General features: G+C 43.1%; 1 protein-coding gene and 1 long non-coding RNA gene across 2 annotated transcripts; both read left to right on the forward strand.

Annotated features, from left to right (window-relative positions):
• The first annotated feature begins 1,617 nt into the window (after positions 1–1,617).
• LOC124478690 lies at positions 1,618–10,190 on the forward strand. The gene is made up of 2 exons (XR_006957260.1): positions 1,618–2,785; positions 9,596–10,190. It is a non-coding gene; the product is annotated as an uncharacterized LOC124478690 (long non-coding RNA).
• A 6,248-nt stretch (positions 10,191–16,438) lies between these two features.
• LOC124478617 (vitellogenin-like) lies at positions 16,439–25,771 on the forward strand. The gene is made up of 34 exons (XM_047036945.1): positions 16,439–16,486; positions 16,575–16,595; positions 16,687–16,838; positions 16,927–17,178; positions 17,276–17,437; positions 17,531–17,679; positions 17,794–17,944; positions 18,026–18,183; positions 18,270–18,435; positions 18,516–18,641; positions 18,723–18,941; positions 19,029–19,246; positions 19,356–19,453; positions 19,551–19,675; positions 19,764–19,865; positions 19,976–20,095; positions 20,819–21,005; positions 21,101–21,194; positions 21,318–21,503; positions 21,597–21,735; positions 21,832–22,051; positions 22,145–22,641; positions 22,718–22,762; positions 22,840–22,908; positions 23,010–23,216; positions 23,474–23,616; positions 23,747–23,885; positions 23,972–24,101; positions 24,183–24,360; positions 24,486–24,580; positions 24,697–24,791; positions 24,916–25,081; positions 25,253–25,414; positions 25,515–25,771. Exons 1-34 carry the CDS (start codon positions 16,447–16,449, stop codon positions 25,625–25,627), a joined length of 5,124 nt encoding a protein of 1,707 aa, XP_046892901.1. The 5' UTR covers positions 16,439–16,446; the 3' UTR covers positions 25,628–25,771.
• The last annotated feature ends 320 nt before the right edge of the window (positions 25,772–26,091 follow it).

Consider the following 26,091-nt stretch of genomic DNA (forward strand, 5'->3'; position numbering starts at 1 on the left):
GTCTGCTTTACCAAGGAATGTATAGACTCAGCAATAAATCGTGGTGGCATGTAGAGGGATATAAATCTCAGAGCCTCTTCTTAGCATGCCACTATGGCATGCCACGTGGTGTAGTCAGTCTGTAGCTGGGCAACAAGGTCCAGAGTAGTCCAAGAGGATGTCATTCCACATGCCGACACCTCTCAGCTATGGAAGCAAATCGTTACCAAAATTCAAATGCAAATGCATTTCCAGAAATGCATTTGCATTTTCAGAATGTGGCTGCATAATTTGACTCATAAATTTAATTAGTAATCAATCATCCTATTTGCATTTTAATTTTCTTCAAGAGTGCTCAAGCTTTCACTTAAAATTAAAAATAAATAGACATTTGAGATTTAATTTTCAAAATATGCCCCAGCAAATAGATACCAAAATTCAATTTGATTCAATTTGATTGACAAAATTCAATTCAATGTAAAATTTGAAAATTAAAATGCATTTCCAGAAATGCATTTTCATTTCAAGAACATGGCTGCAAAATCGTGACCACAATTCAAATTCAAATGCATTTCCAGAAATGCAAAATGAACGAAAAACAAGCCCCCACCCCTCGGCTTGAAGCAACGGCCCCGGTGGATGTAGGTGGTATTGCATGTACGGTTAGGTTTCCGACTCTTCCGGTCGTTTTTATTCTATTAACTCCATTCAACATTTACAAAACTATCTCCCCCAATAATTTTTGTTTGATTCTCGAACCTGGCTCATACTACCAGCTTTTTCACAGAAGAATTTTTACCGATTTTTGCTACGTTTGAAACCAATCCGAAATGGGTAAACTAGCAACCCATTTATTTGCTTAGTCAATGAAAGTTGCCTGCAAATGTGCTGGCGGATACTAACAGGGCACGAGCACAAAAGTTCACATTGGCCGATAGCCGATTTACATGAGCTCTCGGAGCTAGGGAAAAAAAAGAGCCACTGTTTAAAGCTTGACAGGAAGACACGGAAGTGGAAAGATGGCCGCGTCCAGTCTCGCGATTTCGCTTGCCTCACTGCGCCACTGAGCACTTTTCATAGAAATAAATGGGGACGCCATCTTGGAAGACAAAAGTAGCTTACTCTAGTTATATTAACTCTATGACGAAAAAGCATTCTGAGCGGCGCAGCAGAGTGACGTCAGAAGCCGCTCTTCTTCAGCTCCCTGCTGACCAAGCTACCCATCTTGTTCGGCAGGGGGCGGTGTGCACATCTGCATTGAATTACATAGCAAATGTGCCGGGAAATTTATTGAATGGCCGGGTCTTTAGAGCAGCGTACCCCAACCGGTGCCCACCGGTCCGCGGACCGGTACTGGGGTCTCATTTATAAAGCTTGCGTACGCACAAAACGGGGCTGAAAATATGCGTACGCCACTTTCCACGCAAAGGTTGTGATTCATAAAAAACAAACTTGATGGGAGAATGTGCGGTCTTCCACGCAAACTCTGACCCTCCCGTAGGCCTACGCACATTTTGAAAACAGTTGGAATTGGCGACGCAGATGACCGTACTGTAGTCAGACTGCTGAAATTTAATGTGGGAAGAACATTACTCGTAATATTTATATATTTAGTTTTCCTCACACACGTTTTTTTCATTCAATTTCATGCGATTGTACTGAGTGATTCTTGTTCCATAAACACCTTGTACAATCCAACTCAAATAAATGTGAGCTAAATAAAAATTCTGCTTTTCCTCACCATCAGATTGTCCACTACGGGAATTCAGGAGGGGGAGATTCCCCGACTGCATGGAATACAGGATAACATCACATATCCTACCTTTGGATAACTGCAGAACACAGTGTATATGTAACCAGGGTGAAACAGCGTTTTTTAGTTGTGTTGAAATGTCACCAATGCTGATTTAAATGTACCAGTATATGTTTAGGTACATTTGGTAACCTGTTCCTTTGTTGATGTGTTTTTGTACCTGTACTGTAGCTTTAAGAGAAGTCCGTGTTTTGTGACGTGTGTGTGGCGCCAAAGCTCAGAAGGCTTTTTACTGTCTGAGCGGAGGTATGTTGTTGTGTTTCTCGTCATATTTTAGCATATAGGTCGTTTTGTGTACAATGAAAATGTTTAATGTGTAACTAAGTGTGTTGTGAATTAAGTGTGTGAACATGTTACAGCGCTGCTTTGTTAGCTAGCACTTAGTAAATGCACTTTTTGAGAGTTTTTGTTGTGTACATGTGCGTCCGGGTATTACAGTGTTTCCTCTTTATTTGTTTGCTAGGAGGGAATGTTGGTCCCGACTACGACCGTTTATACTATTGACACGTTGGTTTCTTTGGCTCATACAGGTATGAATGTTTTATGTTCTTTATATTATCGATGCTGGTTATGTTTGTGTATATGCAGTGAAGTGCATCTAGTATGTTATTCTATTTATTTTCATATTATTTTATACGTCGTCAGAAGGCTTTTTACTGTCTGAGCGGAGGAGGGAATGTTGGTCCCGACTACGACCGTTTATACTATTGACACGTTGGTTTCTTTGGCTCATACAGAAGCGAATAAATGAGAGAAAGCCAGCCTCCTTTGTGGTCCAGTCTCCCATCCTTCCATTCATCCAACATTCACACCCCCCCCCAGAACACAACGCAGACGATTACGCCGTTAACGGATGTGCACTTCTATATATTAACACAAGAACTGTTGCACACCCGTTACATTGGTGCCGTGACCTTTCAAGGATTGGTTTAAAGGACGACATCACCTCGTTCGCCGAGGAAGCTGCTGCCACTGGCCCTTTGTGGTACTGAGGTATTTCCGTGGAGAGTGCTCAGGGTTTTATTTTATTTTGAATGGACAATTTATTTTTTTATATAGGCCTATCCACATGTGTCGATGCTGAACGAAGTAGGTGTTTGCACATTGTGGACTTTTTGTACCATCTCAGTGAACTGATTGAGTGCTAAAGAAAAAAAAAAAAAAAAAAGGGCAGTTACAGCACGTTCGTCAATTGTGAAATGTAAAGTACTGATTTGATGCTGTATATATGGTTGCCAATTGATATGCTCTTTTAGTACTGTCATTTCGTGCTCCCAATTTATCCATTGTGATTTCATTGAACAGTTTTTTTTCTTCCATTGTGTTGATAAGGTGGCATTTAATATGGCAGAGGGCAGAACATACTCACTGGGTAGTGGGGGTGATGATGCTGAGCGCGTTTCTTTTGAGTGCCAGTTTGGTGTGGGGAGGGGATTTTTGAATCAGCCCTCAGAAACCAGAACACCAGGGCCTGGAGTCACGGCGTTGGGCACCCCCCAGTTGACCTCAACTCGGTATGTAGACCGTGCCATGCCGAGCCACTTCAATCAGAACCCAGACTTAGGTTCGCTCATTACACAGTTAGCTGAAAAGCTGGGTGAGTCCATTACAGCTCAGCTACAGGCTGATAGGAGCACAAACAGCACAAGTATTCCTCTGCCAACAGAGACAACACTGCCTAATGTCAGTGTAGTGCTGCAATCAGCCGCAAAGGAGCCTCCCTTATTCAGGGGTGATGGCTCAGATAAATTTACAGTTCACGAGTGGGAAAATCTCATGACCCTGTATTTAAAGAGACGTGCCATCCCAGTTCACGAGCAATCCCAAGAGATCCTGGCAAAGCTTATGGGCAAAGCAGGAGATGTGGTGAGAGTAAAGCTGCGTAACACATCTATCGATCACGCTACAAATCCACATGTGATTTTTGATACTCTGAAACAACATTTCAGTGAACTATCATACTCAAGCATGCCCCTGTCAGATTTCTATAACACGCTGCCCACACCAGGTGAAGATGCTATGGAGTATTGGGTTAGGCTAAATAAAACGGTGGATGTAGCTGACGAGTGCTTGAAAAGGCAGGGTCGTAGCATTGATGACCCGGGCCATGAGGTCAGCATGATGTTTATCAAACACTGCCCAGACCAGTCTCTCTACAGTGTTTTCAAGTTCAAGTCTGCTGACAAATGGTCGGCCTGTGAAATTCAAGATAGGCTCGATGAGCACATGCAGGATAAGACATCAAGATCTGCAGCTGCAAGACCACTAAAGCCTAGTGTTGTAGAGCACAGAGCTAATTCGTGCCACGTACCTATACTTGAAGAGGCACCTCTCTTGAACACTGCTGCTCCACCGAGACAGCCTCCAGCCCCTTTGACCACTGCTGGTGTCGACAATGATTGCATGAAGAGTTTGGTAAACCTGTTGGACCGGCTGGTCACAGTGCATACCCAAGTGCCTTCCAACCCCGGCACCCAAGCTGCCATGCCACGCTCTTCCCAGAGAGTGTGCAGGGTCTGTGGGGCTCCTAATCATTCCACTTTGTCACACTGTAATCACGAGAACCTGTGTTTACAGTGCTTGTGTCCCGGTCACTGGAAGAGGGACTGTCCTCAACGGACGAACCAGCACCGCTTTCAGCACAATGGCCGTGCTGGTAACCACAACCAGCAGCCTAACCAGCGCCGCTCTCAGCCTGATGATAGCGCTGGTGGCCAGTCTCAGCAGGTAAACTGTTAAACCCACACCTTGAGGGGCCCGGTGTGGGTTACGTAAATGGAACCCCTTCTGAAACCTGTGACCTAGCTCAGTTATATGAAGAGAGCTGTGCCAATGCACCTAAGGGTACAAAAATAGCCATTCAAGCTACCCAGAGAATCAAAGCTTTCGAAGAGCTGTTTTATGCTCCAGTCCTCGTCAACCACAGTGTGCAGCTTAAAGGCATGTGGGACTCTGGCTCTATGGTATGTAGCATCAGTGAGGAAGCAGTAGAGAAGCTCAGATGTGCTGATGTTTTGCCAGAGAAGCGGTACCCCGAAGAGAACATTGTCTTGATTGGTTGTGGTGGTCTGAAGACCCAGCCTGAGGGCTTTTATGACTTGGAGATGCAGCTGTATGGTGTTCCATGTATTGTATCCACTTTGGTTGTGTTTGGCCAGCAGGATGATCTCATATTGGGCTCGAATATCATCAAATATGTCACTCATGTCCTGAAAGGTGGTGACGAGTACTGGGATCTTGCATCTTTTCATGACCATCAATCTGACCCCGAGATCGGTCACTTCTTGTCCATGTTCACAAATGTCGAGCGCTGGAAGGGGAGCGCAGTCCCTGAAAAGATAGGAACGGTTAAGCTCACCCAGGCTGTGACCCTCCTACCCAAGCATGAACACTTGGTTTGGGGCAGACTCCCTGCTAAGTCGCCTATGTCACCTGGCAGCACTGTTGTCGTGGAGCAGACCAACTCAAAAGCCATGCCACGAGGTGTCCTAGTGGGTCGTCTTGTCACACCTCTCTGGGGTGATAGATGGGTGCCAATGACTGTTGTGAACCCATCTGACAAAGCGATTACACTGAAGAGGAATTGCAAGTTGGCTGATGTGTTCCCGTGCTTGGCAGTCGAGGATCTTGATGTTTTCCAGGGCTCACAGGCAGCTTCGGAGAAAGAGCAACCTGACACTGAGAAACGACAGCATGATGCTTCTTCCGGTGCTAGTCTTTCATCCCAGTCCGGCAAAAGTCTGTCAGAGTTGGGTCTAAGCGACGTCGATGTAGCCTCATGTCAGGTTAGCGAAGCTTGTAGGTCCCAGCTCAAGCAACTGATAACTGACTATCAAGACATCTTCTCCAAGCACTCGCTTGACTGCGGTGAGGTCAAGGGTTACGCACACCGCATCCGTCTCACTGACGATCGCCCGTTTCGCCTACCATACAGGAGAGTCCCTCCAGCCCACTATCAGAAGTTGAGGCAGGCTCTCACTGATATGGAGGAAAAGGGAATCATCAGAAAGTCCACAAGCGAATATGCGTCTCCTTTGGTGATGGTGTGGAAAAAGGATGGTGGGTTGCGGGTTTGCAATGACTTCAGGTGGTTGAATGTCAGAACCATAAAGGATGCACATCCCCTGCCTCACCAGTCAGACTGTCTCGCTGCCCTTGGTGGCAACTGCTTCTTTAGCACGATGGACCTCACCTCTGGCTTCTTCAACATTCCGATGCATGAAGACGACAAGAAGTACACAGCTTTCACGACTCCTCTCGGGCTGCATGAATACAACCGCATGCCACAAGGTCTGTGTAATAGCCCTGCTTCCTTCATGAGGGTGATGACTGGTATCTTTGGGGACATGAACTTCACAAAGCTTCTGTGTTATCTTGATGACCTTCTTGTCTTTGCCCCAACGGAGGAAGAGGCTCTGTCCAGACTCGAAGCGGTGTTTCAGAGGTTGCGGGCGAACAACCTGAAACTGGCTCCTAAAAAGTGCCACCTTCTGCAGAAGCAAGTCCGGTTCCTTGGCCACATCATCAACGGTGGGGGTGTGTCCGTCGATCCAGCCAAGGTGGAAGTAATCAACAGCATGCAGGTACAAGACCTCATGGATACAGATGGATGCACGCCTTCTGTTCGAAGACTCAGATCATTCCTCGGCATGGTGTTCTACTATCAACACTTTATCCCCAACCTGTCTTCCACTGCAAAGCCGCTGTTCGCACTTACAGCTGGTCAGAAGAGGCGAGGGAAGTCAGCTAAGGGTAGAAAGCCCCAATCGGCCTACCGTAAACTCACTGCTGCGGATTGGACAGAGGAATGTGTGAGCGCTTTTGAGCACATGAAGGCCAGGCTGTTGGACTGCGTCATGCTGGCTCATCCGGACTTCGATGAACCATTTATCTTGTCAACAGATGCGTCTTTGGATGGACTTGGTGCGGTACTCTCCCAAGTGCCCCGAGGAGAATCCAAGGCCAGACCGATTGCTTTTGCGAGCAAGACCCTCAGCGCATCACAGCGGAAATATCCAGCTCACAGGCTGGAGTTCATGGCCCTGAAGTGGAGTGTGTGTGAAAAGTTTAGTCACTGGCTGAAGGGTCATAGCTTCACCATTTGGACTGATAATAATCCACTTACTTACCTTCTAACAAAGCCGAAGCTAGACGCATGTGAGATCCGCTGGGTGTCTAAGCTGGCGTCGTACACCTTTGATCTCAAACACTTACCTGGGAAGAAAAATGTGGTGGCAGATGCCTTGAGTCGCGATCCCTTTGCGAGAACCATTGGCCAGAGGCTGCTCAAGGAGCCATATTCCACTCTGACTCAGGAAGCCGATGAGGTGGAAGGGGATTCTGTGCAGGATGTTTTCAGGCTCAGCTGCCAGTCTCAAACCCTCAGACTGGAAAACCATCCACTACCCAGGACGGGGTACGACACAGCCGAAATCAGAGCTCTCTGTCAGGCCCACTGTGCCTGGAATGACACGGCAGAGTCCAGGGCACTCTTCTTGACACAAAAAGTCCAACAACGCTCAAGTGGTCAAGATGCACTGCCCATGTTCTCTGCCCAGGAGCTACAGCTGGCTCAAGAGCAAGATCCAGTTATCTCCAGGGTGTTGCCCTTTGTTTCTGCCAGGAGACGACCGTCTAGGCGAGAAAGGCATGGTGCTGACTCGAAGGTCCTCAGATTGTTGAAGCAATGGGAAAGGCTGGAAGTCCATGATGGAGTTCTGTATCGGGTCTCAAGAGATCCAGTTTCCAAGCAGCGACGATCCCAATATGTGTTGCCTCAGAGTCTAAAGGACAAAGCACTGTCCGGCATCCATGATCTGGCAGGTCATCAGGGCCAGGATCGTACTCTTTCGCTTGCAAGACAGCGTTTCTATTGGCCTGATATGGAAAAGGATGTGAGGGCACATGTAAAATGCTGTCAGAGATGTGTGTTTGGGAAGTCACCGGAACCAGCTGCTCGCGCTCCTCTGGAGAGCATCAAGAGCTCAGCTCCAATGGAGTTAGTGTGCATGGATTTCTGGACTGCCGAAGACAGCAAGCAGCGGTCCGTTGATGTTTTGGTGGTCACCGACCACTACACCAAACTCGCTCATGCCTTCCCTTGTGCCGATCAAACGGCAAAGCAGGTCGCAAGGAAGCTTTGGGATAATGTGTTCTGTGTTTATGGTTTCCCGGCGAGGATACATTCCGACCAGGGCGCCAATTTCGAGAGCAACCTGATTGCGGAGCTCCTCCGTTTGGCTGGTGTTGCAAAATCCCACACGACAGCTTACCATCCGATGGGCAATGGGGGTACCGAGCGATTCAACCGCACCTTGGGCAACATGCTCCGAGCCCTTCCCCTAAAAGAAAAACAGCAATGGCCACAACAAGTCCAGACCCTCACGTTCGCATACAACGCCACCGTCCACGAGACGACGGGTTACGCTCCATTCTTCCTCATGTTTGGGCGTGTCCCTAGGCTGCCGGTGGACGTCATGTTCAGGCGGGTTCTGGACGACCCTGAAGTTGCTGACTACGACACGTATGCAAAATCCCTGCTTTCTTGCTTGAAAAGTGCTATGGAGATCGCTCAGAAACATACTTCCTCTGAGCAGCAGCACCAGACCCGACAATACAACAAACGAGCCAAGGGCACCTTCCTGTCAGTGGGAGATCGTGTGTTGGTGTCAAATAAAGGGGGACGAGGAAAGAGGAAGTTAGCCGACAAATGGGAAGATGGAGTGTACACAGTGGTTGGAGTGAATCCAAGTATCCATGTCTACAAAATACAGGATGCCGTGGGACACACAAGAGTTGTGCACAGGAATCTCTTACTGGAAGTGAACTTCTTGCCTCTCCCTGGATTGGACCAAGCCGAGTCTGCTGATGCAACTGATCAGTCGTGGGCTGAAGAGGAGTCTGATAAGGAAGATCGCGTCTCTGATGATGATGAAATGGCTTCAGTGTCTGGAGAATTGACTCAGGGTGAACATGCCCAGGACGTGTCAGATTCCAGAGATGAAGAGGAGCTCTCAATCTCATCACTTGACGACTCACCTGAGTCCGAGTTGGCTGTTGCAGAAGAGCATGCTCAGCCTAGTCCAGCACTCTGTCCTGCTGCTGTTATCAATGACTGTCCATCCATCTCAGTCGCTCCACACAGAGACACAAGGCCAGCCCAGCATGCTGACACCTCAGGTTGCACTGACTCTCATGCACACGCTGAGGATGATGGCATTGTCAGAACACGTGCTGGAAGATTGGTGAAATCAGTGAACAGATTGATAGAATCTATGGTTCAGAAACCATTGTTTGAAAGGTCCAAGTTTTTTATGGACGGCCGTTCCCAGCTGTTTTAAAAGTTGGGCGTGACTAAGTGTTGAAAGTGCTTATGTGATACATTTTCAAAAGGGGCCAACTATGAGGTTTTATAAACCTGCAAATGTCTATGGACTATGTATTTTGGGCCAAATGCTGTGTGACGTACGAGGCGTCACATCAAATAAGGGGAATCTAGAGATTTGATCAACCTCTTTCTTTCCTGAACCTTGTGTTAAGGTAGCTTTCAAGTTGACTATGTGGACAAGGTCCATTGTTCATTTGTGCCAGGTTGTGTCAGTGCTAGACTTTTTGTACGCCTGTGAAGACATCCTTAAATCAGGATGTTGGTGAATTTCAGGAGGGGTGTATGTAACCAGGGTGAAACAGCGTTTTTTAGTTGTGTTGAAATGTCACCAATGCTGATTTAAATGTACCAGTATATGTTTAGGTACATTTGGTAACCTGTTCCTTTGTTGATGTGTTTTTGTACCTGTACTGTAGCTTTAAGAGAAGTCCGTGTTTTGTGACGTGTGTGTGGCGCCAAAGCTCAGAAGGCTTTTTACTGTCTGAGCGGAGGTATGTTGTTGTGTTTCTCGTCATATTTTAGCATATAGGTCGTTTTGTGTACAATGAAAATGTTTAATGTGTAACTAAGTGTGTTGTGAATTAAGTGTGTGAACATGTTACAGCGCTGCTTTGTTAGCTAGCACTTAGTAAATGCACTTTTTGAGAGTTTTTGTTGTGTACATGTGCGTCCGGGTATTACAGTGTTTCCTCTTTATTTGTTTGCTAGGAGGGAATGTTGGTCCCGACTACGACCGTTTATACTATTGACACGTTGGTTTCTTTGGCTCATACAGGTATGAATGTTTTATGTTCTTTATATTATCGATGCTGGTTATGTTTGTGTATATGCAGTGAAGTGCATCTAGTATGTTATTCTATTTATTTTCATATTATTTTATACGTCGTCAGAAGGCTTTTTACTGTCTGAGCGGAGGAGGGAATGTTGGTCCCGACTACGACCGTTTATACTATTGACACGTTGGTTTCTTTGGCTCATACAGAAGCGAATAAATGAGAGAAAGCCAGCCTCCTTTGTGGTCCAGTCTCCCATCCTTCCATTCATCCAACATTCACACCCCCCCCAGAACACAACGCAGACGATTACGCCGTTAACGGATGTGCACTTCTATATATTAACACAAGAACTGTTGCACACCCGTTACATATAACTAAATATATTTATTCAATACTGTGCAAATATCCTCATATGTCAAAAACTGGAAATACAGTCGTTAAGCTCCCGTGCAATCACTACACTCTACGTAGAGTCTACGTCCTCGTTATCAGTCCAGACTTAAATAGTTTACAGTTCATAAAACGCTTTTGTTTTCAAATTGTATCTCGACTCGCGGTATCACTGGCACAGTTGACGCCACTCGCACAGTTTTTTTAAATTGGTGATCTACCGGCCACCAAATTTTGGGAGTTCGGAGTTTTCGGGCTCCACCAATAGACAAGTTCATGAGACGTTTCCGCTCTACTTCCTGAACTGCTCCCAACGGAAAAAATGTGATATTATATAATGACCACTAGATGGCGCTAAAGTGCCAAACCTATTTTCTATGCTTGCCAGGGGCAGAACAGTGATCATGTTCGTAATGTTAGCAATACGTAACGCTAGCCGCAATGCTAATTTCCGCTATGTTAAACACTATTGATTTATGCTAAAACCGAAGTTCAATGTAAGTTAGCCTATTAATATAAATAGCCTACAGTATCCTCCGACCAGCGGTGGCGCTAATACCTCGGATACACATGAAAAAGGGGCCTGAGGGGAGAGTTCCGGCTTCAGGGGCCTGAGCAAGCCCCCACCCCTCGCCCCTCGGCTTGAAGCAACGGCCCCGGTGGATGTAGGTGGTATTGCATTACGGTTATGTTTCCGACTCTTCCGGTCGTTTTTATTCTATTAACTCCGGTCAACATTTACAAAACTATCTCCCCCAATAATTTTTGTTGGATTCTCGAACCTGGCTCATACTACTAGCTTTTTCATAAAATAATTTCTCCCAATTTTTGCCAAGTTTGAGACCAATCCGAAATGGGTAAACTAGCACCCCATTTATTTGCTTACGTCAATAAAAGTTGCCTGCAAATGTGCTGGCGGATACTAACAGGGCACGAGCACTAAAATTCACATTGGCCGATAGCCTGGAGCTGAATGATATTGAATGAGCACAGGGAGAGTGGCTTGAGTTGCCTGCCTTGTTTTGCAAGTTTAGCAAATCGTTGTCACACATACATGAAATGTTGTTAATATAGTTTATTCCCGTTATTTTAAAACGGATTTGATTTTTGTAAAAAAGTTCATGACATGATCGCAAATATATTATGTTAAGCGCAAGCATAGATTGTTGACATGTCTATCTGGAGCAAAGACGAAGATTAATACTTTAACTGTTAACCACAATAGGAAATGATAATATTTAAATAATATTAGTCTTGCCTTCAGAAGCTTTTGTTAAACACAACCATTATTCTTTTTTTGATCGTGCCAGACTGCTTTTGTGGGACAATGAAGGTCCTCAGTGACTATGTTTCACCCCCACTCAGTGGCGACTGGTCATTAGGGGCCCCCCACCTGTTATCAACAGAAAGAACTGCAACAAAATTATGTTCTTTTTTATTTCTCAAACATTTTTATTTTCGTTTACTTCGAATAATTTATTATCTATGAATATAGCGTCTTCCTAAATTGTTTCGTTTCATTCGTTTGTGTTAAGATTGAATTTCATGTTCATTGGTCCCTGCCTTGCTGCTTCAGACTGCGTTCTGCCAATTCGAGTTAGCATAGGCTAATCGTGAAAGTGGGGCTCTGGTGGGGCTAGCCCCTCTCACGATGCAATGTACATTGGACGTGGGAAAGTTTTAATACGCATGCTCAGAATGTAATGTAAGTAGATCACACAAAGTTGATGCCAAGTGGGGCTGAGATCCAGTTGCCCCACCACAGCGTCATTTCGTATTTCAGACCTGATTGGCTATCTGTCTTTCTGGCGCCAACATTAGTCGGCAAAAAGGAGAGCGTGGTGGGGCTAGCCCCTCTCTCACAATGCAATGTACATTGGACGTGGGAAAGTATTAATACGCATGCTCAGAATGGAATGTAATGTAAAGTAGATCACACAAATTTTATGCCAAGTGGGGCTTAGAGCCGGTTGCCCCAATACAGCGTCATTTTGTATTTCAGCCCTGATTGGCTGCTTGTCGCCAACATTAGTCGGCAAGAAGAGCGAGGATATGTAGCTAGATTGTCTTAGCTAGCTTGTTAGCTTCACAAACGCCAGATAACTTAAAAATGAATAAAGTGGATTTCATACTTGAACACCGGTTATAAACCCTTAATTTGGAGGAGAAAGTTGAAGTAAAGCAGCTTAAGTGGTGCCCATTAGCCACGATATTGTCATCGCTCAAACTGCTGGTAAAAGTAACCGTAGGTTTAAAGTGGAGTGGTTTTTGAAGAAAAAGTGGCTAACGGTTAGTCTAGTTAGCATACAAAAGAAGACAGGTCTCTCTTCAAGTGAGCTCTCAGACTTGGTGAGTAAAAGCATATTTTATCATCCTGCCTTTGTGGTGCTGGTCCGTGCATTGGTCATATTTTGGGGCTGGATCGATAGATAAAGATGGTGAAGTGTCAGTGTGTCCATGCTTATCTGGTTGTCATAGAATGGATCTGTATCCCTAAAAAGTTGTATTTCTGCTTCGTTGTGGCCTTCCGTTGTGTTGAGCTCATTGCTGTTTGCGCATGGCCCTGTATGCACGTTGGTTCTGAGCTTGGTTGCATTCCTAATTTAGGTTTGTAAATATGACAGTGGTAATTTTACATGTGTGTGTGTGTGTGAGAGAGACAAGGAGAACAATTACACAAGAAGGTCTCCCTCTCTCCAGTTTGTGTACTACAACACCTGGTAGAAGCAAGCTAGCCTGACGTTGTCATACTCATAATTCTAGTCAGAATATGAGTCTGAGAACTCTCCGTTGGGCTTTGACTACAGGGCGTGTTTCAAACGAGCCTGGAAAACAAATGCCTCTTACCTCAATTGGATAAATCTACAACCAATCAAAGCAACAGAGTATGTGACGTGTGTTAAGCGCCGCATAGTTGTTGTCAACAGAACTAAACTGAAAGGCAGCTAAATCTTTACTGACTAAACTGCAAGCAGACTTGAAGTAGGCTATGCTTGAACAATGAATACAAACGATTTTTGCCGGTGTTGTAAAATTAATTTAAGGGTAGGGGGAGTACTTGTTCACACGGTCAACCTTTTAGAGCGAAACAATAAAGGGCAATGCATATACAAACAAGTTCTCCGTTTAGGATTACAACTCCACAAAAGAAAAGGAGAAACCACAATGGCCACTGGGTTTTCATTGTGTCCCATCTTCTTCGCGACCATCGGGGCCAACTGATAAATTAAACTTTTACCGAATCCTGTAGGAAGGACGGCAAAAACATATTTTCCATCGACAAATGCCTTGATTGCGTCTCTCTGTTCCTCTTTCAAAATTAATGCGCTGTCGATGTCTTCTAAAACAGACTCGATGGCAGAATTATAACATCCCAGATCTCCAGCGGTAGCCATGTTTGTTCAAAACGAATTCAACTTAAGCGCTCTTTTGTGTCGTGGGTGATTACGTTACTGTTGATCATCTTCTTCATTTCTGGAAATGCATTTGAATTTGAATTGTGGTCACGATTTTGCAGCCACGTTCTTAAAACTAAGCTGTGGGGTAGTGGAGAGAGGGCGGGGGGGAGCAGCAGAGGGGGGGATGTGGTTGTAGAACATGCTGCAGTTCCAGAACAGTGTGTGAAAAACTTGTGTGCAAAACATTCACCTCACCGCAACCCATTTCTCATAGATACACCTGTATACTACCCCCGCTTCTTGACACTCTAAAACATGAAACATAACCGTCAGTGAGCTTGTGAAATGGGAGGATATTCATTTCTATGCCAAATGCTGTGGGTCACATCACATGTTCAAGTCAGTTCATACACAGATACCACCTTTGATTTGGTGCAGGACAATGTACTGCTCTACAATGTTGGATTCAATGTTTGTGCATACATCCATTGTCCATTCAGGAATGTGTTCAGTTACATATACTGTAAGAATGACAATTTACTGTATATCCTATTACACTTATGCATATTTCAAAAAGTTGATAATATCAACACATAGCATGTATGTGTACACAAAACAATGCTATCTGTACATCACAATCCAAAACTGTGGGTGTGAAACCATTTATGTTGTCTTAATGAGAATGATGTACATGGCTCCAGGAGGTTGTTTCGATGGCCTTATTGGACCCAGAAACTCAGTTCCAGATACCAGTTGCATTCAATCGGAGGTGGTCCAGCAGTACAGGCTGTGTTTGGATTCAGAGGCAGAGCAGGAGATCTTCATGGAGGAGTGAGTTGAAAGGACCTGACTTTAACACTTAAGACTGGTTCAGTTTTTATCTAGAAGATAAAATGATAGTAGGTTTGGAATTAACCTACCACTAGACCATACACAGTAGATTTAAAATGTAAGGTTTCCAAAAGGCTCGCAGAGACTTTCACTCAATTCTCGCAACAGAAAACAAAGTAAATATTTTATAGTGGGTCCTTAGATAACCGTTTCCTAAGTGATTCACATTGAAACACTTGATTTGGAACATTTAGTACTGAACCTCATTCAGGATCTTGCCTGACCCCTACTGGTAGCTTGTGGTACCTCCTCTTGAACCACTGAATGAGTGAATATGAAATCATATTTATGTTAATATTATTAAAAGATGCAGTGCAAAAGGTTCATTTGATCATAAACTTATACCACATCATTGTATGTATTGTTTCATGAATAGACTGCTGGGTAACTTGGCTTACAAAGAACAACATTCACAGATCAACTTACCGGTAACAGGCAGGTTAAATATACTGCTTATTTAAAGATCATTGTAGGGGTGATGGGACCACACCTCTGTCTCTTCTGCAGTTCTGCTCAAATTGTGGAATGTATTCACAAGGGGGTAGTATATATGCACATATATGCTCAGTCACAGTGCTAAGGCTCCTGTCATTTTATCTGTGAGAAAATACATTTGTACAGTCACAGACACAGCTTTAAGAAACCACTAATCAAAGCACATAATCCTGTTTAACAGCGCAACTATTTATGCAGTAAAAAACGTTTTTTCCATGGAACAAGGTTTTTTTGTTGCTAACTGTTACCCCATTCGGAACAAGCTTTAGCCCAGACTATGATCTACATGTTCTATATATTACTAATTACAGAATTGACCTATGTGATGTTGTATTGGAGACGTATTCCTGTTGCACTGTGTAATGCATGTATACAATGGGAATGTTCCCAGACAACACACACCTGCATTATTTGTGGGGTCACTGTGAACAAGTAAAGTTGGGGTGAGAGCTTTAATTATCGTGACATTATGATAAGAATGACAGACATTATTCAGTGTTGAACTTTTCTAATGAAAATGTAATCCAAAATGGGACATTTTACAGTCCTTGGCATTGTCGTCTTAAATTCTAACCAAATACAAGTTCAAGGTGATGTTGACTTAAATCAGAGCAAAGTGACCTTTAGCGGCAGACTGAAACATGTGCCAAAGACCAAAAATTAGCAATGGAACTGTGTTTCTCTGTGAACAAACAATTTGTTTGGTAAAGAACAAACAATAATGTTAACATGTGCAACAAGTACACTATTAAGAATAATTTTAGACACTTGTTTTTAGAACACAACAGCGTCAAGAATAAACAACGACCCAACATAAACAGCAGGACGGAAATTAGGGCTACATAGTTATGTAAAAAAAAAAAAAGCTAATTGAAAAAGTGTTCCACAGTGTTGATGATGAGACTGAAGACATTAGGTTAAGATGAGATAATAATCATAAATCAATTGTGGTCTTATGTACATAATACATTATTATTTAAAAGAAAGCCATAACAGACATGCCTATATATAATCTGGAGACCTATCTAACGTTTCTGGGCATATAAGAGAATTAAATTGGAGAAAGGACAAACAAAAAAAGTACTTGGACATTGAATCGTTCCTAAAATAGCTAACCTGAGACAGGCCAGGTTAACCTAACCTAGTGTGTAACATTTGCAATCCCATTGATTTGTTAGTTTTAAGTGTGTTTTAATGGTCTGATAACAGGTCAACATGGTAATCCAGTGCATTTGGTGAATGATAAATTGTGTGCAGTCAGCAGAAATGTACTTTAAAAGGAAGTCTGAGAATGTTTTTCGTTACATTCCGCCAAACATGAGAACGGTAGTGTTTGCCCTGACTCTAGCCCTTGTGGGTAAGTCTAAATTGTTATTATTAGATGATAATTTGTTGCAATAATTCTTTGTTGTATATTAAGTAATGTGTCTACTTAAACATTTCAGCGAGTCAACAGGTCAATTTTGGTAAGTTTTTATTTATTTGTGTATTCATTCATTTCAATCAGAGATTAATGTACAGATAACTTACAAAATTCTACATAATTGTTCATTGCAGCTCCTGAGTTTGCCTCCAGCAATACCTATGTGTACAAGTATGAGGCAGTGGTCTTGGGAGGTCTGCCTGAGGAAGGTCTGGCTAGAGCAGGAATCAAAGTCATCAGTAAAGTTCTCATCAGTGCAGTTGCCCAGAATAACTTCCTGCTGAAGGTACAGGATGCACATCAAGTTTCAATACTCAAGAGTCAGGAGTTCATCTTCTTTTCATTAAATGTTCATTTTTTCTGTTTTCTCACAGCTTGTGAACCCAGAGATCTTTGAGTACAGTGGTGTCTGGCCCAGAGATCCTTTTGTTCCAGCTGCAAAGCTCACTTCAGTTCTGGCTGCTCAGCTCCAGACTCCCATCAAGTTTGAGTATGCCAATGGAGTTGTGGGTAAGATACATGCCCCTGCTGGTATCTCTGCTACGGTGTTGAATGTCCATAGAGGTATCTTGAACATCCTTCAGCTGAACATCAAGAAAACACAGAACATCTATGAGCTGCAAGAGGTCAGGCTTCTATCGTAAAGCTCAAATGAAAGTGTTAGCCCTACCTTACCACTACTCTAACTCTTAGCCAAACCATGCTGTCTTTTATATTCATCAGGCTGGAGCTCAGGGAGTCTGCAAGACAAGCTATGTCATCAGTGAGGACGCCAAGGCTGAGCGCATTCATCTGACCAAGACCAAGGATTTGAATCACTGCCAGGAGAGACTCGAGAAGGAGTTTGGTTTGGCTTACACTGAAAAATTGGTAGCTTCACAGGATGTAAGTAGCTGTTTCATCACCTTAATTTTTATTCTGATAGGTATCAGTATGAATATCCAACATTTTGTGCAACATTACGTTTTATCTTTGTAGTCTAGAAAGAACTTGAGGGGAGCTGCAGCCTACAACTACATCATGAAGCCAACTGCCAATGGTGCTCTGATTATGGAAGCCACGGTTACTGAGGTCCATCAGTTCTCTCCATTCAACGAGATGACCGGAGCTGCCCAGATGGAGGCAAAGTATGTTGTCTAATAACTGATATCTGAGAAACATCTGGAGATCTATTTGAATTGATACAATGACAGTGTATTCAACGTAGAGCAATCCATAATAAGTTAATTTCCTTTTCATAGACAAAGGTTGACATTCCAAGAGATTCAGAAGGCCACAGTGGAACCCATTGGAGCCGAATACATTTCCCGTGGATCTCTGCAATATGAGTTTGCCACTGAGCTTCACCAGATACCCATTCAGCTCCTCAGGATCAGCAATGCACAAGCTCAGGTATTGAGGGTTTAAATCCTTATTCAACAGTTATAAAAAAACATAAATGATCCTTAATACTTTTTGTCTTTTTCTTTACAGATTGTTGAGGTTCTGAACCATTTGGTTACCCACAATGAGGCAAAGGTTCATGAGGATTCCCCTCTGAAGTTTGTGGAGCTCATCCAGCTCCTGCGTGTGGCCAGAATGGAAAATATTGAGGCCATCTGGACTCAATACAAAACGAATCCAGCTTTCAGGTGTTTAATTACATAATAAGAACAAATATCATTTGAATAGGAAAATAAATGAAGAATGTCCTAAGATGCACGTTTGACTTTTTTAGACATTGGATCCTGAGTGCCATCCCGGCGATTGGAAGTCCTGTCACTGTTAGGTTCATCAAGGAGAAGTTTATTGCTGGTGACCTCACTATTCCTGAGGCCGCTCAGGCTCTGATGGCTGCTGTCCACATGGTGACGGCTGATCTGGATAGTGTCAAGCTTGTAGAGGTAGGTAAACCTTCAAGTCAACATTAAGTACTCTTATGAATATTATAAAACCAGACCACAATGTAAATTCTCTCTTCCAGGGTTTGGCTTTCCACCACATGATTCAGCAAAACTCAGTTCTTCGTGAAATCGCCATGCTTGGTTATGGTACCATGGTTTTCAAGTACTGTGCTGTACACACCAACTGCCCTTCAGAACTTGTGAAGGTAATGTAAATATTTCTCTCTTAGGCAGTGTTTACATTCATTATCCTGGAGATTGAACAACTTTATGGTTTTTTTCAACAGCCCATCCATGACTACGCTATTGAGGTGCTTGCAAAGGGGGAAATTAAAGAACTTGTAGTTGCTCTTAAAGTCCTGGGTAATGCTGCCCACCCTTCTAGTATTAAACCGATCACAAAGCTCTTGCCTGGATTTGGAGCTGCTGCTGCTTCTCTGCCTATAAGAGTTCAGGTTGATGCCATCCTGGCCCTGAGGAACATTGCCAAGAAGGAGCCTAGAAGGGTAAGGACATGTGTCCATGGCTATGGATGACAGCGTAAACAAGTTAACTTATCATTTATATCTGTCAATGTCATTTCTGTGAATTAGATTCAGGAAGTGGCTGTGCAGCTGTTCATGGACAGGGCTCTCCACCCAGAGCTCCGCATGGTTGCTGCTGTTGTGTTGTTTGAGACTAGGCCTCCGATGGGTCTCGTTATTACCCTTGCCGATGCGGTGCAGAAAGAGACAAATCTGCAAGTGGCCAGCTTTGTGTACTCTTACATGAAATCCCTGACCAGGAGCACCGCTTCTGACTTTGCTCCAGTGTAAGGATAAGTTCCTTCATGAATATCTTTGGACTACATGACACAGTTTGCTCACAACTGTCTTATATCTGACTTTATTGAACTATTTAATATATATCTCCCATTTCAGTGCTGCAGCATCCAATGTCGCTGTCAAGATCCTCAGTCCCAAATTCGATAGGTTGAGCTATACCTTTAGCAAGGCCTTCCACCTGGACTTCTACTCCTGTGAGGGTCTTTTTTGGCAACTTGTTTTTTGTTTATCTTAACTGTACAGCAAGCAGTCTATTATATCTTATAAAAACATATGTGTTTCCTTCATAAGCTCCTCTGATGATGGGTGCTGCTGCCAGTGCTTTCTACATCAACGATGCTGCTACCTTATTACCTAGAGCTGTGGTAGCCAAGGCAAGAACATACATTGCTGGAGCAGCTGCAGATGTGCTGGAGGTAAGAGCTCTTACAATGGTTCTTTAAATATTAATGATAGCAATTAACTAGTTTTCTATGTTATACTAGTCACCATCTTTTCTTTCAGGTGGGAGTAAGAACAGAGGGAATCCAGGAGGCTCTAATGAAGATGCCCAATATTGCTGAAAATGCTGACAGGATCACAAAGATGAAGCATGTCATTAAGGCAGTGAGTGAAAGGGATATTTTGAAACTACTTTAAAGCGTTGTTGAAAAAACTAATTAGTTCAGATAAAGTGTTGAAGGTTATCAAAGTTTACTCTGCTCTTCCATCCACAGCTGACTGACTTGAGGTCCCTACCCACAAACAAGCCACTAGCTTCCATGTATGTGAAATTCTTTGGACAGGAAATTGCTTTCGCTCACATTGACAAGGAAATTATTGAACAGGCCATACAGGTATGACACACACAACAACTTCTAAATACAACTTAAAACAGATAAACCATTCTTTAAAATATAATGCTCCATTATATCCCTTGTGTTATCTTCGGGTCATTCTGACCCATCAGTCATTTTGACCCACCGTATTGCGACAACTTTTTAACCGTCGGGCTGTCTCAGACCCCCCACATTGCGAAGGTTAAAAGAAAATGCTTTTTATTTGTTTTTGTATTGGGTAAAATTGGGTAAACATAACAATGGTTCGTTGTGAACCTTTGGGTCATGTGACCCGAAGGCAACACAAGGAATATCTATGATTTAGGCAGGCAAACTCCTCACCTTTAGGTGAGACTCACCTTTTTGAAGCCAAAATGGTCACCTACGTGATTTGTGCAGATCCGATGAGAAAACTTTGCAACTTTACAACTGGCCAATCGAACCAATCGTCACTCCTAATGCCTAAACCTCACAGCCAATCGGGCAGAGTGGGGAGTTTTCTACATTGATCTAGCCTCTTAATTTTGCTCTCAGTGCACTAGATTGATGCGTTAAACTTTTAACAAGTTAAGAAGATTTCTTCCAGGGGAGCATGCCCCCCAACCCCCGAAGAGGGTGGTTCTCACCTTTTTTACCCCTGACCTGTTTGCATGCCTGATGATTTCTTTCAAATACAATGTTCCAGTATATCTATGATTTCCTTTTAAAATAATGTTCCAATATTTCTATGATTTCCTGTAGCTGGCTACTGGACCTTCTGCACATGCAATTGGAAGGAAGGCTCTGAAGGAACTGTTGTCTGGAGCCTCTTTCCAGTACGCAAAGCCCCTGCTGGCTGCAGAAGTACGTCGCATCTTCCCTACAGCTGTTGGTGTGCCCATGGAACTCAGTTTCTACACTGCTGCCGTGGCTGCTGTAACTGTACAAGGTAAGCTCTCTCCACCAACAGAGTAATGTAAATGACTCCTGTTACAATATTGATCAAATTAAGATGTTATACTTGTGTTCTCTCCAACCCCACAGTCAGAGTGGCCATGACTCCTTCACTTCCTGAGGCTTTCCATCCTGCCCAGCTCTTGAACACAGACATTCAGCTACATGCAGAGATAACACCAAGGTAGTATTTGATCAGTTTGCTACAGGGATACTAGTACAATTTTACACCTATACATTTTTTATGAAAAGGTTACTTCATGTGATACAATTATTGTTACAATTATTTATTTTTGTAATGTTTCAGTGTTGCTATGCATACATTTGCTGTGATGGGAGTGAACACTGCCTGGATACAGGCTACTCTTATGGCAAGGGCAAAAGTACACACAATTGTTCCAGCAAAAATGGCAGCTAAAGTTGACATTGCCAAGGGCAACTTCAAGTTTGAGGTTTTGCCTGTTCAGTCTGCAGATCACCTGGCAACTGTGCGGTATGCAACTGTTTCTTTTAAACTTTACATCTGAAAAAACTATTGCATTGTGTACTATAATATTTGAATGAATTTCGTAAATCATTGTTACAGTGTTGAAAGTCTTGCTGTGGCAAGAAATGTTGAAGACCTTGCAGCTATTAAGATGATACCAATGATTCCTGCCAAAGAAGCACAGCTGTCTAGAGATACTTTGAGATCAACGATCTCATCCTCACAGGAAAGTGATTGGGTAAGATGAGTAACCTTTTTGAAACCATACCATTTGACCAATTACAGCATGAACTTCTTTGTATACCGGAGATATAATCTATTGTATATGTTTCAGTCAAGATCATCGGAACGGATTAACTCTGATTTGCCTTCTAATATCATTCCTAAAATGAGAAGGTTGTCTGCACAAATGAAGAAGAAATTCTGTACCGCATTCAAAACCTTTGGAATAAAGGCCTGCGCTAACATTGAATCCCAGAATGCTGCCTTCATCAGAAACTCACCACTCTATACCCTTATCGGGAAACACTCAGTCACTGTTGATTTGTCACAAGGCAAGTGAAATTATAAATTTTATATTTGATTGAAATACAATTACAAATTAGATACAAATTCCAATGTCTAAAAATATCTATTTTTGGGGATAGCTTCAGGCACAGTCATTGAAAGAATGGAGATTGAGGTCCAGGTTGGATCAGAGGCAGCTAAAAAGATTGTCAAAGTGATCACTGTGAATGAAGATGAAGAATCTCCAGAGGCAACAAATGTCCTGTTGAAACTCAAGAAAGTCTTGGTTCCCGGTCGCAAGAATGGTACCAGATCTTCCTCCAGCTCCAGCAGTTCTAGTTCCAGCAGCTCTCGGTCTTCTTCTTCCTCCTCTTCCTCCTCATCTAGCTCATCCAGCTCATCCTCCCGTAACAACAAAAACATCCTGATTGTTGGTGCTGCTGCAGCTAACAAGCAGTCTAAGAGAGTAAGCAGCAGCAGCAGCAGCAGCAGCAGCAGCAGCAGCAGCAGCAGCAGCAGCAGCAGCAGCAGCGGACGCAACAGCCAAAGGAACACCAGAAGATCACCAAACAACCGCTCTTCCAGCTCCAGTTCCTCCAGCTCCAGCTCGTCGAGTTCCAGCTCTCGCATTTCAAAGGTCAGATAGAATCAAAAAGTACTCTTCTACTCAAAAGAAAAATGCATTTACTGAAAGGTTTGCTTTTCTATTATAGCAGGAACTCTATGACATGAAGTTTACCAAGGACCACATCCACAAGGTAATTATTTTAGTATAAAATGTTGTGTGTGTAAATAAACACCTACTTCAATCTAACCTGCCTCATCACTCTTGCAGCACGCCATCTCAAAGGAAAGAACGTCCAGCAGAAGCAGTGCATCCAGCTTTGAGGCCATCTACAAACAGGTGAAACAATACCCCTAACAAAAAACGTCAAGAATAATTTATTCTCACAAAGCTCAAACTGACCCTGGACATGAGAATAACTTTACTTTACATTTTGTCAGAACAAATTCCTTGGCAATGCTGTTGCTCCTTCGGTGACAATACTCATCCGTGCTGTGAGAGCTGACCATGAAGTGCAGGGATACCAGATTACTGCCTATATGGACAAAGCTAATTCCAGGATACAGATCATCGTGGCTAACCTAGAAAAGGATAACCATTACAGAATCTGTACTGATGGAGTGTTACTGAGCAACCACAAAGTTATGGTAAGCCTGAAGACCTCTGATGCTGTCTGAAGTGACAAAAACAATGATTAGCAAAAGCATTTTCATGGGCACTGCTGTTATCTACAGAAATGTCCCCTTAAACCACCCTGTACCATTTATTCTGTGCTGTTGGTGCACAATATTATATATTTAGATTGTTATTAGTTTATTATTATGAACTGCTATAATTTTTTAACAAGCTATCTGAGGTCCTGCAAGATGCACATAACAACCCACAACACAATTTCTCCTCTTAGGCTAAGATTGCATGGGGTGTTGAGTGCAAGGAATATGAGACTGAGATCACAGCAGAAACTGGTCTTGTCAACGAAAATCCTGCTCTCCGTCTGAAGCTGTCATGGGACAAGATCCCAAGTGCCCTTAGGCGAAATGCAAAGAGGTACAATCTTTCATTTCACTATTAGTCATTGAACGCTATGACTTTGGGGTCTATACCATGTGCAAAATTGCTTTAGAAATAATCATCTACTGTATATAAGTATGTTTAAAATGTTACTTTCTTGATTTAGGGTCACTGAGTCCCTTTATAGTGCTGCTATCCAGGCTGGGGTTAGTCAAGGAAAAGCCAAAAACATAAAGAAAGAGATCAAACTCACACTGGCTCTTATCTCTGCGAGAAGGTTGAATATTGTGCTGAAGACTCCAAAGGTGACCTAGTCATCTGCTTTTAACTGAGGTTACTTTTACAGAAGCTGGTTTTCCATTACTTTAAATTTACTTCATTGTCCTTACAGATGACCATGTCCAAACTGGTGTTGAGTCTCCCTATTGCTTTGCCTGTTGGAGACACCGCTACTGAGCTTTCTGTTCTCTCAGACAACCTTGTTGACCAAGTGTACTACCTGTTCTCTAAAGCCAATGCAGGTGAGAAGAATCTGATTATTCAAAATAATGTTTTAGGTATAAATGGTTTAGTGGTGTCATATTTTTTTTTTATTACTCTAGCTGAATGTAGCATGGATGGAAACACAATGACTACATTCAACAACAGGAGGTACAAGAGTGACATGCCACTTTCCTGCTACCAAGTTGTGGCTCAGGATTGTACACAAGAGCTCAAGTTCATGGTTCTGTTAAAGAAGGACAATGATCAAAACCACATCAATGTGAAGATATCTAATATGTGAGTACGCAATAACAAGCACAACTATATTGGTAACTAAAATGACAAAAATTGCATACTATTCATGCTCAATTGGGAAGTATATATTTTTTTACAAAATAACCAAATGAACTTATCTTCACCAGCGATATTGACCTGTACCCCAAGGACAACCAGGTACTGGTGAAGGTCAACGAACAAGAAATTCCCATCAGCAGCCTCCCATACCAACACCCTACAGGTTATTTTTATTTGTTGTAATCTATTAACTTCCTTTAACAAGATCAGTGTATTGAGCTGCAGGTTTAGCAATGCGTTAAAAACATTTCATGAAGATTATCTTCTTCCTGAATATAGGCTCCATCCAGATCAGACAAAGTGGTGGGGGTATCTCTCTCCATGCTCCAAGCCATGGTCTCCAAGAGGTTTACATGGATGGAAATTCATGGAAGGTGATGGAAATCTTCTGTTGTGGTTCAGTCATTTTACTTGATAGCAAAACATTGTGGTGAAGATGAACCAGAAAGTGATGATAAAGGATAACTAGCTAATTTATCTTTGAAATCTTTGTACTAGGTCCAAGTTGTGGACTGGATGAAGGGTCAGACCTGTGGTATCTGTGGTAAAGCTGATGGGGAAGTCAGACAGGAGTTCCGCATGCCCAATGGACGCCTGAGCAAGAGCCCAGTCAGCTTTGCCCATTCCTGGGTGCTTCCAGCTGAGAGCTGCCGGGACGCCACCGGTAAAACATTATTATTTTTACAAAGAACTGTTAATTAAACTATTAGGTTTTTGAAGTAGTGAGACTGGACAAACTATGCAATGTTGGCTCTGAAATAGGTCTTTCTAGTTGAGCGAAGGACACTTTTATTATGTTGTCTATGCAGAACTTAACAATACTTTTATATTCTAGAATGTCGCTTGAAGCTTGAATCTGTGAAGTTGGAAAAGCAGATGATTGTCAATGGCCAGGAGTCCAAATGCTTCTCTGTTGAGCCTGTGCTGCGTTGTCTGGACGGTTGCTACCCAGTGAGGACCACCCCTGTCACCATTGGCTTCCACTGCCTGCCCACCGGTGAGTGCATGATGGACTACATATGTTTTACTGAAATTAAAATGCATCAAATGTACCAACAGCTTCCTTTTTAAATTTTTACCCATATTTACTTTTACAGATTCCAACTTGAACCGTTCAGAGGGTCTGAGCAGAATCTATGAGAAGAGTGTGGACCTGAGGGAGACAGTGGACGCCCATGTGGCCTGCCGTTGCACCGCTCACTGTGCTTAGTCTCATTGTGGTTTTTGCCACAATTTCCTTGCTTTGAATATTTTGGTGAATGGCTTTGTGTCAAATCTAATTATGAATAAATTCCAAACCGCATTCCGAAGACTAAAAGGTTTCTTGAATATTATTTAAAACATTTTGTGACGACACAAGCTTTCCTACATGCAATCGTCTCTTTAGTTTGTTTCTAAATTCTATTTCACACACCAATCAATTTTTTTGACATGGTAGATTATTAGTTTTTATAATGTTGGTCCCCTCCTTGAGTCACCACCTTACCGCGGTGGAGGGGTTTGCGTGTCCTATTGATCCTGGAAGCTATGTTGTCGGGGGCTTTATGCCCCTGGTAGGGTCACCCAAGGCAAACAGGTTCCAGGTGAAAGACCAGACAAAGCGTGGCTCAAAAATAAACCTTGAAGAAAAACAACAATGGTTCTCAGTTGCCCCTGCCCGGAAGCCGGTCACCG

The sequence above is a fragment of the Hypomesus transpacificus genome, chromosome 16 (assembly GCF_021917145.1).
Source record: "Hypomesus transpacificus isolate Combined female chromosome 16, fHypTra1, whole genome shotgun sequence".
Lineage (NCBI taxonomy): Eukaryota > Metazoa > Chordata > Actinopteri > Osmeriformes > Osmeridae > Hypomesus > Hypomesus transpacificus.